At 38.1% G+C, this 20977-nt stretch overlaps 1 protein-coding gene across 3 annotated transcripts; it reads left to right on the forward strand.

The window, feature by feature from the left end:
• The first annotated feature begins 204 nt into the window (after positions 1-204).
• CFAP206 (cilia and flagella associated protein 206) lies at positions 205-20295 on the forward strand. 3 transcript variants are annotated; one of them, XM_074864733.1, is made up of 12 exons: positions 205-370; positions 2042-2125; positions 2447-2537; positions 3642-3830; positions 4097-4255; positions 6586-6794; positions 7621-7740; positions 10263-10461; positions 11154-11291; positions 13298-13491; positions 14557-14700; positions 18275-20295. In XM_074864733.1, exons 1-12 carry the CDS (start codon positions 263-265, stop codon positions 18503-18505), a joined length of 1866 nt encoding a protein of 621 aa, XP_074720834.1. In that variant the 5' UTR covers positions 205-262; the 3' UTR covers positions 18506-20295. The 3 variants fall into 3 exon arrangements, with proteins under 3 accessions (XP_074720834.1, XP_074720835.1, XP_074720836.1); XM_074864734.1 differs by lacking the exon at positions 2042-2125; XM_074864735.1 differs by lacking the exons at positions 205-370; positions 2042-2125 and adding an exon at positions 1918-1980.
• Positions 20296-20977: the final 682 nt, after the last annotated feature.

The following is a 20977-nucleotide window of genomic DNA, read 5'->3' on the forward strand; positions in this document are numbered from 1 at the left end:
GGCGGCGGCGGCGGCGGCCGAGGCCAGGCCGCGTCCCCATGGCAACGGCCGGCGGCTGGCGCCCGCCTGCGGCCCGCTCCCGCCGTTTGCAGCCGCCGGGCCGGGCCGGGCCGGGGGGGCAGGTGAGAGCGGGACGTTTTGGGGGCGCCGGCGGTACCGGGTGAGGGGGTGGGCACCCTCAGCACCTCGGGGACAAACGTTGAAAGACGCACCCGAAATCTTAAAGACATGGTAGTCGCGTTAATGTGTGTGTTTGTCCAGTATGGATTGTGACCTGACCGAAAGTGTCATCAAGAAAATAATTCGTGAAGTCGGACAAGAATGCGCCACCCAGGGACAAACTGTTTCTGAAACCTTGGTGGCGTTCATGGTAAGTGCAAATTAAATGTTTAGGGTGGGGTTTTTTATTATTTCATCTGGGTGTTTTTATAATCATGTCCAAATTCTCTTGTCATCCGTAAAATATTAAGTTAGATACACATTGACAGTATATAGAACAGAAGCTTCAAACCTGGGTGCCCATAGTTTGGCAGTTCAAACTGGTTTTTAAGGCTTTCATGAGGTAGGGGTGTAATCTTACACACGGTGACAAGTTCCCCTGAAGTCCCTGACTGACACTGCTCGGACTGAATGACATGAAGTGAGGACAGAAACATTCCTTTGGTGTTAAAAGTCAACAAAGTTCAAATGGCAGCTCCACGGCAGCCTGCCCAGGCTGGGATGGCAGCAGCCGAAGCTTTCAGGGGTGACTTGAACTTTGAAACATCTTGGTTTCTGATGGCCTGCATTGGGAAGTTTTAAAGGGGTGTTCAGTGATATTTGGTATAGGGTCCTAAAAACCTGAAAAAGCATTTCATTCCTCTGAAATGCTATCTATGTGAATATAAGGCCCTGAAAAGGCTGCAGGTCCTGAGTCCTGGGTCCTCTTTGAACTCTGACTCAGAGTTCCCCCTCAGTTTTCTTCTACAGGCAGATAAACATTTTCTTTTTTTGTAAAGTGCAAAAAAGATAAGTGTTCCCAACTTTTAATAACATTTCTTCCCACTCTCATAAATGAACAAAAAGGCATGACACATAGGTGAATGTTTATTGCAGCAGCTATATTTAATCTTTGATGTTTACCTCTTCCCTCTATTGTGATCTATTATTTTGTTTGTTTCTCTGTTTTAGGCAGGGCCAGGAAGTATAAATGGGCTCAATATTTAAAGGAGTGGGCTTGGATCCCACTTAAACTGAAAATTAAATGGAATCAATCTCAGTGTGGTTCTTGGTAGACAACTATAAGCATCCTAAAAAACATTATACACTTGGGCATCTCAGGAGACATGGCACCGCTGCAGAATATAGTCCAAATGCATCTGCAAATCAGTGTCTGCAGAAAGATGGAGCTAGGTTCTTTCTTTATTGATGGTATAAGAACAGAATCAGCTCTTGATAAACTTGTATATGAATGTAAATGGTTCACAGCAGTACTGTTAGTCTGTCATTTTTTTTCCTAAAGGTGACACTGTGGCTTTAAAAAATACATTGGGCTCAAAAGCAGTATTAATCAATTAAGCATGAAAATTTTCATGGGTAAAAAACTTTCTCATATGGCTGGCAAGATACCAGCAAGCATGCCAGTTGCAAACATGCACATATTTCCCTGTTTGCAGTACACTGTGAATTTTTTATGCAAATGGTAAACATTTATACTGATGTATGCAACACCAACTGAGAAGTCTGTAAACAACCATGATAGATTTCTCTAAAATTTTACTTAGAAAAATATTTTTCCAGGAAATTTTTAAAGGAGCTATATTGAAATAGTTCTCTATGAAGTTTGCATCACAGATTTTTTTTTCCACTTATGTCTGAGAACTGGGATTGAAACTGGCAACATGTATGAAATGAAGTAACTTTGTTTCATTACCAAAGATCGGAAAAAAAAGAATAGTAAAGAAATACTGACTGCATCTGAGATTTTTCAGAAAATAAAAGGTTAGTTGCAAAGAGTAGATGTTGAGATATAAATTAATAGCTTTCTTTTGGCAATCTCTAGGTGAAAGCCGTTGTCTTAGATCCAAGAAATGACTTTAGTGTGGATCAAATCCTTACCAAAAAAGATGTGCAAAATCTTATCCAGGTAATTCTGACATGATGTTGAGAGTCAATACTTAGCTAAGACTCTAGCATTATTTTCTATCTGTTCCTGTAACTAAAATGCCATTTTATTTGGATATGAACACTTTCAAATTTTTAAAGCTACTTTATTCTCATGGTTCTGTAGCTAAAGACTGGATTATGTGTTCCCTCATGTTAATAAATGCCTTATACTTCACAGTATGTCAAGAGAATGGTAGGGAGGGGGCTCTACTGCTGTTGTGAAACCTGTAGTACAGTCCCTGTCGGTTCAGACGTTTCCCCTACCATGAGAAAGAACTCACTTCTCTGTCTCTCTTCTTAGCTCTGTGTTACCAGGCTGCTTGACACAACAAACCCATCCCTGAGCACGATTAAGATGCAAGTTTACTTTGATATGAACTATGCAAACCGAGGTAATTTCAATATAAAGCAATGTTTTTATAGAACTTGGTTCTGAGTTTAGAATTTAATCTCTCTCTCTTTAGGGCTAATAATGATTTCTGTTAAATGACTGGTGGCATTAAAGCAAAATAAAAATCCCTGGAGAAATGTACTACACAGCAGTATGGTGTTTCAGTATGGATATAGCAGGGAGAAAATGTACATTAGTTTTGAGAGTACACTCATCCTGTCTGAGAGATTTAGTGATTGTGATGTGCTAGATCACTTGAGAACAATTACACTTCCAGGTGCCGTGGCTGGCTGCCTTCAGCAAGAAAAACTTGCGCTGCCCCTGTGTATCTGAAAGAGAACCAGTACCCAGAACTGCACTCATGTATCTGAAAGAGAACTTCATGTTTTATCGATATTCCTAATTGAGAGATATGAGCAATCTTGAACAATCAGTTACAGTTTTAACTGAGTATGTTTTGGTCTCATCAGTGGTAACTTCATATGGTCTGAGAATGGGGATGTGGAAGGAAAATGAGTTGGGGAAAATGTCTCTGCTGTAACTGTAACTTCAGATCTCGGTGAGACAGTGAGGGCTGGCTAGGAAGCAGAAGACACAGAACAAGAGTTGACAAAAAATAAATATTTTGTGTGGGGAGGTCATGAAAATGTTTTCTTGTTAGCATGGATTAAACCCAAAAATTAGCAACACCTAGGAAGCTGCTCCAAAGTCTTCTGGACTCAATAAGTTCAGTAAGCTCATTGAGTCCAGTAAGATTCTGAGATCCTGAGCAGTATTCAGATTTGGGCGTCTAAGTGTGTATGAAATGTGTGTGTGTTAGGTCCTACTGCAGTCAGAGGAGTCCAGAGAGTCATAGACTTGCTGCTTAATTTGGCATGATTAGTTCTCTAGAGTCTACTGATGGATGTTAATCGTGCTAATTAATGTTGATGTTTAGCTCTACTTCTGTTAGTTATCACGGTATGGTACCTTGAACATCTCCTGCACATACCTGTGCTTCAGAAACCTCAGTTGGTGTTCTGACTGTGGAAATTAATTGCACCCTCTATATAAGTCAAATTCCAAAGAATTTAGATAGGACTTTCTAACTGTCCTTCTTTCCTAGCTGAATTACTCAAAGAGCGGCTCCGGGTTCTGGAGGGAAGGCTGGCTCCTGTGCTCAGAGGTATCACAGGTAGTCAACCTCATGTGCAAGAAGAAATGGAGAATGTGTATCGCAAGATCATTAGCTATGTGCTGCTGAGCTCTGGCCTGGGATCCCCAACCGATACTGCGGTTGTCAGGGAGGTAACAGGTCAGTAAACCTGCAGCTGTGAAATTGGGCTTTTCTTATTGAAAAATAAAATTTTGCCTTCTCTTTACTGATCTTTGGATACAGATGTGGTAAACCATGATGAATGCTTACTACCCAAACTGTCAGTGCTCAGCCTTGAAGTCTGTATTTGCCATGGATTTCCTACTATTTGCAGTTGTTCAGGAGAGAGTATTTTTGCTTGTTTAATGATTTTCTTTTCTGTTCCCTCATATTGAGAGTTTTCTCATGCTTTGTAATGCTTATAGCTGCCCTGCAGAGTGTGTTCCCCCAGACAGAGATGATTACTTTCATCTCGCTCAGTAAGAAGAACAAAGAGCAACAGCTGAAAAATCTCGCCATGTTAGTCACAGGAATTCGGTTGTACAACAAGGAATGTGGGAAAGGAGGAAGCAACATTGATGACCGTAAGTAGACAACTGCATTTGGGCTGTGTACTCCCAATTAATTCTTCCTGGCCACCTTCACTGGAATGGCTCCAATAATATCCCATCTCTCTAGATAAACATCTTTGACTCAAGGTCTGTAAACCTGAAGGAAAAGTACATATTTGGTATTGATTACAGGTTTCCACGTAAGCTACTACTTTTTAGCTAAGATGGAGCCCTATGTGATTGATATGGAAGGATTATATGTATTAGCTTCATGCACTAATTTACCTGATGATAACTTGTTCCCTGATCCCTTGCCATTAAGTTAATTAAATATGTAACGTTTGCCTTTAAAAGCAGTTAATTAAAATATTGAAAGGACACTGTCAATCCAATTACAATTTTCTGTTGAGTATGTGTGATGAGAAGTGATAAAAGTTGCTGGGGCATTATCTGTATTCTGGTAATTCAGAGCAACCTCTTCAGATTCTCAACACGTTGTCAAAAATCTTTTACATTTTGAATCTTTCTGCTTCTTTAATAAGCAAAAAATGTCAATGGAAATTTTCAAAAGCTGTATTCAGAGTATGGCAAGAATTTGTTATCCCTCTTATTTTCTCTTTTGCTCAAAAGCCATGTTATTTCTGGTAAGTTTACAATTAATAATCAAATAAATGACTGGTCAGTGGAAATGTTATTGTGAATATGCATGTAGTATTGTAGCTCAACGTGGAGACTTCTTTGTAAGAAAAGTCTGCAGCCCAATTCTAGGGGAAAAACTTTCATTTTAAAAGACTAAAGTTTCTGGAATAAAGGCTACAGCACATACCTCTCCTGATAAGAAAATTGTGCTTTCTTGGAAAGCAAAGCACTTGCTTAGCTAGACGGTATTTTAAGTAAAGCAATATAAGTAGGAAAAAAATATATACCTACCACATCAGAGAAAGAAGTAAGCAACTTTCTAGATTTTTATGATAATTTTTCTTCTCCCATGCTAAGCAAGGCATTGTTGGTTTTCTATTTTTATAATATATGCTTTCCCACAAATGTCAACTTTCTGTGTTGTGGCTAGCTCTATTCTAGGTTCACTGGGCCTGGGTTACAGCATGAGGGAGCATTCAACTATTGTGGTTATACAAAAGGCATGATTTACAACATGTTGTGGTCTTTGTCTCTATAATATCTTGGGGTTTGTAATCTATTAAAATAGATAATATGATTGTTAATCCTGTTACATTTGTTAGCTTACTATAATACGGACTTCTTTGCACTGACTTGTTTACATATCACTTTTGAATAGATGAAAAAAAACACAGCATGAATGCTCTTAGGTCAGGAGATAAAATGGATGTCTTTATGCTTAAGGCCAGTAGTTAGACCACTGAAACCTTAAGAGCTAGCAGCAGTCTTGCTGGGGTAGGGCTCCACCTTGGCTTTTTACCCTGCTTCCAAAAAAGTAAATCAGCCAGGCACTAAGCTTTCTCCACCTGTGGTTAGACTACTTGTAATGCCTGTGCAACTTTACTTCCCATTCTTGCTGTGTTAAATCTAGCCTTTCTGTGCCCACAGTGTTTTGAGTTGACATAGCTCAAACCTAATTACTGCACTGTTGCTTGCCAATGTTGCTAGCATTAAAAGTTCAACACACACAACAGAGGGCTGTATTGTGCACTTTAAGCAGCTAGGCCTTCCTATCCTATTTCCTTGCATAGATGTCTGCTTAAATAACAAAACATATCAAAACATTCAGTGTAATGTCTGTCTGCTATCAATAATGAAATTCAAAGAAAAAAAATATAGAGTATTTTCTATTAGCTAAAATATGTTTTATTGACCTGTGTCATTTTTTGGAATTTTGGGGGTTTTTTAAGTACTAATGCTGAATTTTAATAACTGCATAGGCATATTTTTTCATGTAGTATCTATCCTCTGTTTTTAACCCTTCACTCATTCTTAAAGCATGGTTACATCATAAAGTTCCCAGGAAATGGGAGGCCTGTTACTGTTACTAGTATTTTACAGATGAGGAAACTGAGAATTGAAAATTGTGCAGATTGCCTGAAGTCTCTCAGGAAACCTATGTCAGTAGTAGCAACTGAACTGCATCTCTTATAAAGAAAATTTTCTCACAGTCCTTGACTTGACTCTGATATTTCCACACCTGTAATTCTGACTATTTGGAACCACTTGACTAATAAGATACAGTGGTTGAATCTAGCTCACAAACATTTGAAAATGCATGAATATAAGGACAAAATTTAGAAATTTTTTTGGAAGTCTACTTTGCTCAAATACTGCACTGTAATCTTTTGCTAATGATTTAAATAACTCTTTATTTGTATCTCATATTTATTCTATATAAACAGTGCCAGGCATTCTGAGTGAAGCCATTCCGTCAGCTACACGGGTTGTCGATGAAGATCTTAATACTTGCCATACGCTAGCCCACCAGTACACAGCTCTCTTGGAATCGATGCAGGAGGACCAACACAGATATACACAGCTCAGTTCTTTTAAATTAAAAGAAGCACTGTTCAATGTGAGACAATATGAGACCTTCCTTTGCATCCTTCTGGTGAGATACCATCATGTCACCTCCTGTGGGTTTTTATTGCAGATGGAATGTATGCAAGTTACCTATTTGTACGGACAGAAATATAATAAAAATGATTCAGAAATAAATGAAATAAAATTTATATATGAGAACCTACATCATCTGTCATGCTGAACTTTTTACCTAACTTGCTGGGTTTGGCTACTGTCAGGTAAAACACAAAGTTATTTAATTGTTTGCTGCAGTGTGACTGTGCTTCCATTTCTTTTCTGGAGGTTTCCTTTTTTGGTTTAATTTCATTAACGAATGACTCAAAAAGTAGGACTTTTTTCTTGCTTGCATATTGATACTCTGCCCCTAAAGGCATGAGAGAAAAAAAATCTCCTTGTTCAATCCATAAATCACCTCAATTTTGGTCTGCGGACATCCCCAACACATATAGAGTCATCAGAAGTCTTTGAAGAATACAATTTAAATTCTTGAAACTTGTCTTCTTTATGAAGACCTTTTAATTTATCTTTTGAGAAACTGCAGGGGTTTATTACTTTTTCCTGTATATCATAAAGCTTGGAAAAATATTTCTCTTCTAAATATTTTTTCAGTTCTCTTCATTATAAAAATATAGAGGTTTTCTATAAAAATTACTAGTATATGTTTAAGAGAAGCACCTGGTTTTATACCTGAACACTTAAGGAAAAATGTATTTCGTGGGAAGTTAGGGTGTACTTTGTTCCTCAGAACAGTTGTCTGAAAATAGTTGAATGAAGAGATCCAGATAAATAATCATTAGTAAATATTTGCTTTTCTGACTGTTGTACTCCTTACCTGAAGTAAGTTCTCTTTCCAGTCTGATGCAATTACAGGTGCTCAAGAAGTTGAAAAGATGAATGTGCAGTTTGCAGCAACAGTGGAGCAGCTGAAAAACACAGTGCAGAATAAGGCTTCTGTAGATACCAAAGAAGTTTTTGTAAGTATTTTGAATAGAAAACCTATTTCTTGTTAATTATAAAAAATTACTAAAGTATTACAAAATACTTTACTGTGTATTTTTCAATAGTTTTTGTTAAGAAAAAGGCTACATTATTTTCTATTATAACAGCATCTGTGACTATTGAAGGGGCAACTAAATTAAAAGATTTGATCTCAAGATAGAAGGAAAGCAAGGTATAAAAAGGGGGAGAAGGACTTAAGTGGTATTTTACTGTAAGTGTCTTGGGTCATTTGTCAGTATTTGTACATGTACAGTGATATTTTCCTGTTTTGTGTAAATATTTTCTCCTGTTCCTTGCAGACATACTAAGAACGCAGTGATGACAGATAACAGCATATCAGAGTGTGATTCTCTTCAAGTCCTTTCAGATAGCAATTCCTGTAATTACAATATGACTCCTTCATATAATTTTTCTAAAGAAATCAGCTTTCTGTGAAGGGGCTTTCAGCCTCTTTGCCCCTCCCAATAACTTCTGAACCTGTTGGCCAGTTTTAGTCAAATTTGTCAGAGTCCAGAGATCTCAAAATATATAATTTTCTGCAAGTTTTGTGTAAAACAAGCAACTAGAGAGACACAGTTAGAGCCCTCCTAAGATTAAGTCTGAAATGGGAATGCCATAATTACCTGCTGGTTTGTGCGCTGTCTGGCCAGTGAGCAGCCACGTACCTCTGCACAATCGATGTTCTGTGCTGTTTCACCCTCAGCTGGGAGCTATAGGACATGGGAGGGAGGTGGTGGAGGAAAAGGGAATGAGTGATGCGAACTGCAAGTATTGTGAAGGAGGGTGCCCAATGACCCTGTGAAAACCTGGATTATTTTGATGGCAACATGTAAAGGAAATGACAGAGAAATATGTCAGAAAACAGCTTCATTTAATTTGCTTTTCATGGAAGAGCTCATTATTTTGTGTGATATGTCTATCATTTTAATTCCTTGTAGTTAGCTGTTGAACTAGCATGCAGCTCATACATATGTGAGGTTATATTTCATCCTTCTAAACAAATAATTAAAAAGCAAAATAAAGTCTACTTGTGGAGGAGGGAGGAAGGAAGATCACGCCCCCCCCCTTCCTACTCAAAGAATTCTTTACACTTCCCATAAGGGCACCTGAGCTGGAAACTCATGGGAACAGCACTTTAACTGAGCTACATCTCAGATGTAAACTGACACTTCAGTTTGTGTGTACTTGTGATTCTATAAGCAGATGTTCTCATTTGGAGAACATCTTCCCCTCTCATGCAGCTGCTCAAAGCAGTTTTTTCTCTCCTTCTGTATCTTCACGGGGCTTAAGTGACTGATAGACATTACCCTTTTCCCTAGAAGCTGTCTGCTATTGTCTGCTTCCTTCCTAGGTTTTCATCTCTCTTCAGGTTGGTTAGTTGTTCTTCTCTGCTGAAGACAGAATATGTAATGTCTTTTGATTTCAGGTCTTTCACAGGTAGAGATTTCTCTATTAACACATTATTAGTTTTTGTCTTCAGTTAGTTGCTGAGAAGCTAGATCCTCTACAGATGTAGAGAAGCAGGGCATTCTGCCTTTTAAAAAACATATGATAGGGCCTATATTTGTAGTAAACATTGGTTTTAGGAAACACAGAGATTTCATTAATATTCTTTGTTTATTCTGGTAAGAATGATTTTGACCTTGCTGCCTCTCCTTTAGTTTCTTCCAATTTTGTAACCATAACATTTCCACAGTGTTAGTGATGCTGATGAATTCCAGAGCTGACTTGGTTTGCTGTTCTTATAATAATGTTGTTAACATGCATAAAATATATTGTTGCTAGTGTGTATTTCAGATTTGTTGAATCTCTTCCTGTAAATGCTCTGTGTGTTTAGATGTAGCAGGGCACATTTTATGTCACTGTCATTGAAATTAGCATTTATACTCAGAGCTTGTAGGCTTCTTCTGTATGTGTGTATGTCTGTATGTCAGCATCACTGCTGGGAATGGCAGCTTCCAGTTTTGTCCCAAACTCTGTACCACTCTGAAGAGGCTTGCACCCCCTTAATTTGACACACATGATGGCCTGGGGGGTGTGGTACCCTGTCACTCTGAAAGCAGGGCAGACAAAATAACAAAACCTGATAGTTTGTACATATCGGTGTGGTTTTACTTCATTTGGTAGTTAACCAGGTTCATTTCTTCTGGTCCTTCTTATTCCTGTATACCTTATTTTCAGTTACAAAACTCCTGTCAGTGAAGTGCTCAACTCCAAGCATGGTCTTGGAGTAATGTATTTGGGAAAGGCTTTGGAGTAAAATGTACAAAAGCACCATTCTGGCCTGTGGGCCTACATGCTGGATGTACATGCTTTGGGCATACATGATGGGAGCTCCTCTTACAATGCCCAGGAGTTCCTCTGGAATTTCTGGGTGCTGAAGGTCTTGGAGATCAGTACTGCTTTGTTCATAGCAGGGATTGTTGTGCACAGCACTTGGGTTACACTGCAGACATAAACCAAAACTGGATTTCAGATAATTTTCTTTATTTTCTAGCCTCTATTTGTTGCACTTTCTAACCTCTGGACCAGCTTTCAGAATGAGATGCTACTGCTAAGCTTCCTCACAAATATGATTAACAATCTGCAACAGTTCTTGGAAATCCATTCACAGCTTTTTCCTGAGGAAGTGCTAATGTCTCTTCTGGAAGGAGTGACTGTGAAAAGTGATGAGGAAAGAATAAGAGAAACCATGGGTATGAAAGTTATTGTTTTTTCATTTTCCTTCATTTTATAAGATTTTGTGGTTTGAGTTTTTACAGAAGGTGCTACACATTGATTCTCTTAATAACCAGAATTTGCACAGTACATTGAAATGAGTCTTGTAGTGTGTGGATTTATTTTTCATGTAGTGTAGTTTGGGCTTTTATTTTTATATATAAAATTAAAATATAACTACTGGATACAAACACACCTTATAAAGATGGCAGAATGATCAGAGAAGAAGATGTCTACTTTTTAAAGTTTGTTTATGTCTTTTTATACCTTTCAGAATTTCTGAAATGGGAGGGGGGATAAACAAGCTAATTTAGCGGGGCTTTGGTTACCAGATGTATTTGTTTTTAAGATGGTATCCTTAGCAACCAAGTTATACTCCAGGGGATTTGTAATGCATGAGTGGGTGAAAACAAAATAGAAGAATAAGATATTACCTTCCTGTTGTTGTCCCGTTTCCAGAGAAAACTAATGCTGTTAAAGAAGGCTCCTGCAGGGCTGTTTTTTCAGTAGGATCTCTCTTAAGGCAGGGCTAAAGTTTGGCTTTTGGGGTCTTGGCGCTGCAGGTCATCCTGTGAAGACCAGAGTAATCCGGTCATTCTGTAACATTATTATATTTTAAACATCTGATGTTTTGTTACTAAAATCCTTCCTTTGTTAAACCTTTTCTTAGGAACCAGAGTGAATGTTTCTGATTTCAAGAACAAAGAGTGGCTTTTTCCAGAAACTGCTGATAATTTTGATCAGTTGCTAATCCAGTACCATGGTTTCTGTGCACATGCAATTGGTGTGAAAGGCCTCACCCTCCCAGGTATGCTTTGTAGTTAAGTCTTTTCCATACTTTATATGTACACAAGTATAGGGAAAATCTAATTATATGTTCTGAATTAATCCTCTCATGTAAAAGCTGGAGTACTGTATCTTCATGTTTGTAATTTTCACCCCAGATAACTTATTTCCCATTAAAGTAGTTTTCTTTTAAAAATAATACAAATAAACTGCCATAAATAGAAGGTAGGAGGACTTCAAGTGCAAGTAGGCAGGAGCAAGCAGAGGCAGAAACAAGACAGGATAGATAAATGTTTCCTTCTGCTATACGTGCATCTGTATAACCAACACTGCAGCCAAATGCAAGTTTGTTTACTGTTGTTAATGTGTTTTAATATGGGCATCGGAAAATGGTCATTCCTTCTATTTTGTGTATCTGTGTGTCGCAAACACACCCTTTCACACCAACATCATAAGTATTTTTAAATAGTCGTTAGTTAAAAAGTATTAAAAATCTTCTCTGAAAAGAATGCAAAAGTGCACTTGATTAAGTGAACTAATTATAGGAAATTTTTTTGTCTCTTCTAGGGTCAGTTGTCTTGAAAGCAAGACGTATTTCAGCTACCCCATCAGTTCATGTTTTCTGTCTCCCTATCCTTTATAGAACCTATCCATACAGAATTTTTTTAAGCCTATAGAAGTTTGGGAGGAAAATATTGACATTACTTGGCAGTATTAAAAAATAGATATTTTAACGACAGTGTAAATATTGAATATGAGAACAACTCTCCTTGGCTGGACTGAAGGTCTCTCTAGCCTTGTATCTGATTTCTGGATGTGGACAGTCATGAACACTTGAAGATTATGAGAAATCAAGTAGGAATGATCCTTCCTTAATTATATCCTTCCCTGTTCTAGCAGTTAGTGGTTATAGGATTTCCTCAGATAAATGTTGAGTCTGTAACCTTCTGTTGAATAATCCTTGATAGAGGTTTTTCATTTATCTAATTGCTTTTTTAATCCATTTAGAGTTTGCCATGGGATGTTCTTATTGTCAGGACCCCCACAATTATAATTATATATACTATGAAAAGGTACCTCTTTTTAAGATGCTTTTAAGCTCTGGTTTGATAATTTCATCAAAGATCTGATAGTCTTTCTATTAGGAAAATTAACAAATAGTAATTTTATATTGCACACAATTCATGGTTTTATAACCCTATATCATATTACTTCTTTTCAGTTGTTTCTTTTTAATGCCGAAGAGGCCTCTTTCTTTAACCCCTCCTTCTGTGAAAGGTCTTCCAAGCCTCTGTTCACTCCCAACTCCATTTTACTTTTTCTTATTCTGTTGTGTTGGAACAAAATGTTGTATTACAAATGTAGAATATATGTTGTTATAATGTTGGTTTTCTTCTCTCCCTCTGTTTTCATCCTAATCATTCCCGACATTGTTTTTTCTTTTTTGATTGCCACTGAGTAGTGCCATTTAGTATTTTCAAGGTGCTGTCTATGTGAATCTAGGTCTTTCCTGGGCAATGACAGCTGAAGCAGAGCCTGCCACTGTTCTTGAACTCAATTTGTGTTTTCCTATATAAGTCATTTGGCCTTTATTGTAATTTCAATTTCTTTGTTCATTTATTGTTCAGCTTCTCATCTGTTTCATCTGCTTCTTCAGTTAATTTCAGTGTTATGCCCTTTGGTATATAAATAGACTGCTGACCTGCAATCAAATATTTGCTGGATATTATAGGGAAAACATTTGTGGGTATGGGCTGTTTTCTTATGCCTTTCCCATAGGTGTTTTATCTGCTGTTTTTCTGACAGACATGTACTAGGGCATGCTGGATGTGAACTGATCTAAAGCAGTTGTACTGACCTAACAAAATAGACTTTTCTGTATTTTAAAAAAGCTTACTTTCAGGGATTTATTCTGATTTCAGAAAAAGGGAAGTGAAACTGACTTGAGGGAAACGATAAATGTCTTTTGTATTGGATATCATCCTATTCACTACTTTATTTTGTGGGGTTTGTTTGGGATTTTTTTAGGAAATCCTGCTATTGGAATTTTGAAGCACAAGGAGAGATATTATGTTTTCAGTTCCAAAGAAGCTGCATACATCTTTGCTCAAGATCCAGATAAGTTCATTCAACTGAATGCAGAAAAAGCAAAAGAACATGCAGAGCTAATTCAACTGCTCGAGCTTCGTCACCAGTTTGAATACCTTGCTCCGTATGCACAGGTACACACTGCCCATGCCTCTTGCTGAACAGCTGCTGGGTAACTGGTTGATCTGTCCTTTCTAGAACATAAAGAGAATGGATGATACCCATCTTCAGGAAAGAAGTATAATCATCTGCCTATCATACAGAATGTCTGAAGGTCCATCTTTTCCAGGTCTTTAGGGAGTTGATAAGAAACATTTTCCCTTAATGTTGTTCTCATCTTAACTCTTCATAGGAGAATATGTAGAGCCAAAGAATTGTGGCAGCGATAAAAGCTGTTTGTCCTTAGCCTAAGAAGATCCTGTGTCTGATGATTCTTTTCCTGATTTTTGCAAAAGTAGCTTAAAGGGACAGTAAATAAATGCAATAGAAGATATGCCAGATACCATATTAATTGGAGCTTTAGCTTAGCAGTTCATCAGTATGTGCTGGATGAGGATGGAGTGATATCCGGGGACAGGAATTATGGAATATATTACAAAATTAAAGGGGACTCATTAATAACGAGTGCAACAGTGCTACTATGTGAAATCCAAAGACTTGATTTGGATTCATAGACATTCTCTGTGATCCACCATGAATTCTAAGCCCCTAGAAATGTAGTCCTGAGTGTAGTCCTGAACTGGTCCTTGGTGAGAAAGATACAGTTTATGTCCTGGCTCTGACAGAGATGTAAGCACTTCTCCTAATTATGAAGTGTGATTTTTAGTCCATTCATAAAGACAAACTGGGGTATCTGCATCATCAAATAGTGGCGGCAGTGGTGACAGAACCCCTTTTAAACAAAATCCAATGCTTAAGCACTCACTTGGGATGTGGGAGTCTAAAATTCAGCTGTGGCCTCTGCTGAAAGGGTTTTCTGTCAGAAATTAAATCCATCGAATACTTAACAGTTTCTTCTTTTTAGCGGGGCCAGGGGGAACAAAAATATTGTTGAATGTAAAAATCCTTATCCACTTGTCGTTTGCAGGTTTCTATTTGCTTTTAAAAAGTAGCATATCCATATGCTATTTTTCTTAGATGTCTCTATTCTTCTCATTAATACCTTGCTTGGCTTTCAGTTGTGTTTTTTTTTCATCCAGGCCAGAAATACAGACAAATGTTTGATGAAACCAACCATAAAATGTGACAATAGTACTCAAACTGATACTCATATCTTGCCTCCAACTATTGTGACATCCTATGAATGGAATGAATGGGAACTGAGAAGAAAAGCTATAAAATTGGTTTGTATTGTTATTACTGGATTTTCTTTTTTGGATAACAAAGTTCAGAAAAAATTCCTGTAAACTTTTGTTCCCTGCAACATAAATCTAACTTTATTCAAAGACATACACTTTGTTACAACTGGCTCAGTATTTTTTTCCAGGTATTTTCCCTCCTTATGTCTAGACTTTCTTATTCTCCTGTTTTTTCCATATTTTCCCCCAGCTTTTTGAGCAGTGCTTCCACTGCTAAGTCTATTCATTCCAAAAGTTTCAGTTGCCTTAAGTACTAACAGTTTGTTGATTAGCATTGAATTTTAAAGTTGTTTCTCTATACAAATCAATTTAACAAGTTGAAGATATTGCTATATACTTTCTTTGTAAGAAAATAAAGGGTTGCAGAAAGGTTTGTGTCAAGCAAAACTTTATTGCAAGTTGAACGATTTATATTAATATTCCTCATCATCAAGTAAGAGGAGGAAAAATGTAACTGGCAGACAGAACTGTTAAAGCATTTCACCAGACGGTGGGTGTCTCTAGGCTTGCTTTATTAACAACTCAGAGTTGGGCCATCACCTCAGTGAGTGGCAACAGCTAACAAAAATCGCCCTCTATATATGTGATATAACATACAATACAAAGAGTCTTTGGTGATTTTCCAGGAACTTTCAACTCTTAATTCATCATCAATTTCAAAAGTCCATTGTATTCCACAGTTTCGACTAGTTCTTGTCGTTCTGTTCTAATTCCTCTTTGGACACCACTTCTCACTGATGCAGTCTTCGGTCATCATGGTTACTTATCTTCTGAACAATCTTCATCATAATTCACTTTTAGACTTCTGAGAAAAAACTCAAAATGTTCTATTTAACATATACTTAACCTATGTCTAGCTTTTCATTACCTAGCCTAAGTTGCTTAAACTGTCAGTATTGTTCCTAGAGCACCTGTGCATACTGCATTGAATTGTCAGTATTGTTCCTAGAGCACCTGTGCTCTATTAATTAAACCTATAAAACAATATCTATTTATTAATTATTCCTGCTATTAACAATATCCTAAGAGAAAAGAGTTTTCTAAAGCTTGTTCCTTTTATAGGACAGTTAGGGAAAGCAGAAGCTTTCTTTGAGCTAACTTATCCATCTGTGAAAGGTATCAAAGCATGAGACCTTTTTTTCTTTTTCTTTTTTTTTTTTTGCATAATGAAATACTTTTCATTTTATCCTTCTTCATGTTTGCTAAAACCAATTCTGCTTTCTTTGGAAAAAAAAAAAAATCCCTCTTTCTTGTAGGACCAGAGAGGTAAGAAACAGAGCAAGCAGGTTTTTGTATATATAAGCAAGAGGAAACGTTTGTTATACTATCATGATGATTTTCTGATGGATTGAAAATTGCAGTCTGTCCACAGAAGGTTGGCCACATACATAAAAGCTTTTAAAGTAATGGTATATATTTTAAAAGCTTCTTTCTAGGGTTTGCCAGGACATGCAGTTGTTGAGGTATAGCACCTGATTTTCACAATTCAATCAAAATGAACTTGCGAGTGCAGGGAATATTGCAGTTACCAATATCAACTGGACACAGGATACTGGACGGTTGATTCTTTTGTTTCTGTGAGCAGAGGCACTGAAGGCCTGTGGTCTGCTGTGCAGCCTGTTTCCTTTCTGTTGTTCCTTTTGCCACAAAATCTCTAACATTATAAAACAAAAACAAAATTTTGGGCTGAGAAGTCTTGCCAGTGTTAACTGGCTTATAAAGGATTCTAATAGTTGCTACTGAGGTATGTAAAGAAACCAGTTAGGTTTATAAGAGGCCTAGCTAAAAGCTTCCTTCGCTTCTGTAATGGACAAAAATACATAAATAATTGTAAAATGTGGTCAGTGGTTTATCTTTAGCATAAGCAAAGGTGGCTGTTTTCCAATAGCTGAACATGAAGACTATTCACAAGCAAATTTGTAGCTTGTTAGTTTGAAATATTTAGAGAAAGTACTTTAAAGTACTAAGGGTGTTTTAGCCTCAGCTGCCCATATGGGAGATTAGTGATGCTGAGTGGAAAGAAAAAATGCCAGATGTATGCAAAAGTGTTTTGTCTACAGTGACTATGCTGAATTTGTAATATGGAGGTGATACAACATTTAGAATCAAAGTGCTAAAATAACAGAAATAGCCTACCAATGCACCTGTGAATTTGATACTTTAGGGGAGTATCAGACATTTGTGGGTTTTGTTAGAGGATGAGCTCAGGTGCCCTGGGGTTTTTTTCTGTTCATACTTAGCCAGAAAACTTGTAGTGATATGAAGTGTTAAAATATGACTTTTTTAGAACACCTATTTGATGTTAGAAGTAAAAACTTTCAGCTCACATTTGTTTCTCTGTGCAAGCATAGTTCCTTGCAATAGCATACATTCATTTTTCAAGAGGGATAAATTTAACAAACAGTGTCTCACGCCTGCTCTTGTTTTAATTGTCATTAAGACCCTCAGAAAAAGAGACTAAAATACTGTCTTTCTTCCCATGCCATCTCTTCTGTAGGTTCCTTATTGTTCTCTTCCGTATTTTCCTTGATGACACTATGCATAAGATTCAGCTGTAGATTAAAATACATAAAGGTGCTTCATGTGTCTACATAAAGGTGCTTCAACTTCTATTCCAGTGAAGTCTGGTGAATATTTTGACTCACCCTGATACAAACACTGAATTTGGCCAACTTTAACTCTCCAGCTTCCACTGACTCCAGTCTCCACTGACTGGACTGGACTCCAGGGACTTTCTCACTTACATGTAGGGATCTGGATCCTGCCACATGAGACTGTATTTTGTATATTTCGATGACATTATGTTGTACAATTTATGGTGTTTTACATCATTGCTGACATAGAAGACTCAGTGGAATAAGGAGCATTTCGTTGTTTCAAGTGCTGACTTTGTAATATTAACACTTTCTGAGAAGCAGTTTTGTTGTATCTACAGCAGTTTCTGTGATTAAACAGAGCTTTAATCATAAATTACTTTAACTCTTGCCCCTTGCCAAGGGGCAATGTCTTGAAAGAAGGCATTTTTTCCCTTTTATCTGATACTTTGTGACACCAACCCCCAAACGCCCTCACATTTGGTAGAAACCAGACAAAGACTTGATCCTGTGCTTAGGTTATCCACAATACTCAGGATCCCCAAACTTGTTTTAGGTTGCAGGTGCCCAGAGAGATTTATCCAGGCCTGCCATCACATTCAGTGTGCTTTCAGACTGATTGAAATTAATTTGAAGCACTGGAAGAATTTACCATGAAAACAACATTTTCTTCTGACAAAACAAAGGCTTAAAATTTGAAGCACAATGACCAAAGGAAAATACAAAAGCAGTTAAGAGGCTGACTTAAAATTGTGTGGGCTACATACAGTGCTGTTCACACATCCTGTTAGTCCAGGAGTTATCAAATCACAGTTGCAACTGTGTATTGATAGGAGGGTGAAGTGGGCCATGTTCCAAGTTTGTGAAGCCCGTAGATGTAAAAATATACAAACAGACCTAAGTATACACTAGTGCTAAAATATTCAAACAAAATTTTGCTTAATCTGATTCTTTTGTGTCTTCAGGCCAATTTGCGACGCAAATTAACTCATGCCACGCAGACTGATCTCAGCCATATGAGAAGACAGAACTCCACCCAAGTGTACTTGCCAAAAGATGTTAGCACCCAGACTAAGCGTGACAACTCAAGCAATGTACCCAGACCACAGATTTTCTTGGAAGGTCTCCAAGGAGGATCATCTCCTACTACTCATATGGTCAGAGTAGACTTAACAAGAGCAGTAGATGAAACCTAAGTGAAAATGAGAAACCTAAAGATATATATTGAATGTATATATTAAAATCCATGCATATATCTGAATTAAGATACAAAATATTTTACTGTGTTGTTTGATTCCAGGAGCAGTTGATTTACTTCATTTATCTGTTGGGGCTGCTGGCTGGCATGAAGTGATAGAAATGATAAGCCAGATTTTAAACAGCAACTTAGAATCAACATATTCCCAAAGACTATAACTTAAATTATCATTTAAATGTGTAGTGTGTGTTCTGGGATTTTCTTGAGGTTTTAATGCAATGATTGCTTGCTGGAACACTCTTGTTAAGAGCCATGTCTTTGGTACATGAAAAGTATAATGTAAGACAAATAGCTTTTATGAGATATGGGGCCAATGCTGCAGCTCCTACGGAGGCGTAATTCCCACTGGTGTGAAATAAAACTGATCACAGGAGGGTCACCCGAATGTCACAGCTCCACCCCTAGAGCAGAATCAAGAAGGCGAAACCAGCAAAGTGACGTCAGTCTCGGTCCCTGGGCCTGTCCATTTGCGCTGTCATTATCCCAAGCGTCTTTGCAGAGTAATAGGTGTTACGAGTGTAGGCCAAGGCAGGAAGGTCGAGAGGAAGGAATCGATCTCAGATGGCTCTGGCAGCCTTTCAGGTCTAGTAATTTCTGTATTCGTTGGCTAAACAGAGTGCTGGTGAGCACACTGGAAACCATAGGAACTTCACTTCAGGGCACCTTTTTGAAAGCTCTGTTTCACTTCTCTTTGAAAAACTAAAGCACGACAGGAAAAGATTTTTAGTTTTTTTTCATTGCGGCAGGGAAATAGGTGCCAGATCAACGCAACTGCACCTAGTGTTTCTGTTTGTGAAAATCTGAATCATTTGAGCTTTAAGATGAAACATCTCAAATGGAAATAGGGGGTACTTTAAAACAGATACTTTTCACAACAACACGTTACTATCTGCAAAACGTCCAGGTGTGCAACTGTGATTGCATAGAGTGTGCTAAGGTTTCTAAATCTCTTTTTTGGTCAGGTGCAGCGTGGATTCCTGGGTCATTGTTACACAAACTTGTAACAGTGAAGCTCGAAGATTCACGCTGCTGGGTGATTTTTCCATGGCATTGTGCAGGATAGCATTCTATTTTGTCTAACTCTCTTCAAGGTATCTGGCTTTAAAGTTATACAGCTGGGACAAAAGCACAAGGCGTCATTAAAAAGAAGGAGCAGGAGGGAAGCACAGAAAGAACTTAGCAAAATGGTTCTCCCCTAGGTGATTTTCTCTTTTGTGAAAATAAACTAATCAGTAGCAGACAGATGTGCTGCTCCTCCGTGTTTTTAAATTATGAGCTGGCACCAATTTTTAGATTTATTAATAAAAATATGAATTCTATTACCAGCTGCAGTTTTTTTTTCTTCCTGAGAAAAATACACTGTTGCTGCTTTATGAAATAGTTTTTGTTGTTGTGATATCTATGGTTTTTATCATCATTTGCTTTGAACTTTTTATGTTAAAGTTTTTACTTTGAACTAACAAACTGGTATTTCAAGAATGCATAAACACATTTATTTAAAAGAAAACTGATGAGTAAAAATACCTTTTAACCTACTTACTCTGTTCTTTTCCATTGCAGAAGGTACTGCAGTATTATAGAATACTGGGGAATACAATTGTAACCTACATTTCAGCTTTGGCATGGCAGAAGCCTGTCAGTACCTAAGAACTTACTCCTGGCAATGAGAAATGTGTGTGTGAGATTCCTGGGTGTTTGCTACCAATAAAATAGTCCAGAAAAAAAGGAGAGGTTACTTTTCAAAATGGCTTTGCTTACGTGAAAGGGGAGACAACGTTCAGCTGATGCCCATTTGAACTTGAGTGTGTTTTTATTTGTGCCTGGTTCTCCTGTTCCGCTGGTGCGCTGGTGAGCGTACCCGTGATGGCAAGACCAGGCGCTACGCCGACAGCCTCATAGGCAAGGGTTCCGTAAGGAAGGGCAACTCTTGCACTTACCAGGCTTTACGGTTATTCAAAGGGTAGCTCATCCTAGCCATGCTCATCCTGTGCATTTACAGCTGCTTTTTGGGGTGGTTTTTTGTACCTGAGTCGGGTACAACTCGGCCCACGTCTTTCCAACCACCTGCCCTTGCGCACTAGCAGCAGAGAAACAAATCAGCCGGATAAAGGTTACAAGGAGAAGCAAATAAGTAATATATATATTTATATATAATATATATTTAGTAAGTGTGCGTCAGGCAAAAGTACTGCTCACACTGCGGTAGCAAAGCTGCTGCCTTGTGCTGGCGCTGCCTCCCTCGTCACCCCCGCGACCCCGGGCACGCTCTGCACCCACCCGTTTGCTCTCCAGCCTCCCGCTGCTCTGAGATGCCTTTCGGGACGGCGCTGCCTTCGGAGAGCGCCCGCACGGGCGCTTCGCACCTTTCCGACGAGCGCGTTCCGAACGGCCCCCCGGTTTTTTTCTTATT

The sequence above is a fragment of the Strix uralensis genome, chromosome 3 (assembly GCF_047716275.1).
Source record: "Strix uralensis isolate ZFMK-TIS-50842 chromosome 3, bStrUra1, whole genome shotgun sequence".
In the NCBI taxonomy this organism is placed as follows: Eukaryota; Metazoa; Chordata; class Aves; order Strigiformes; family Strigidae; genus Strix; species Strix uralensis.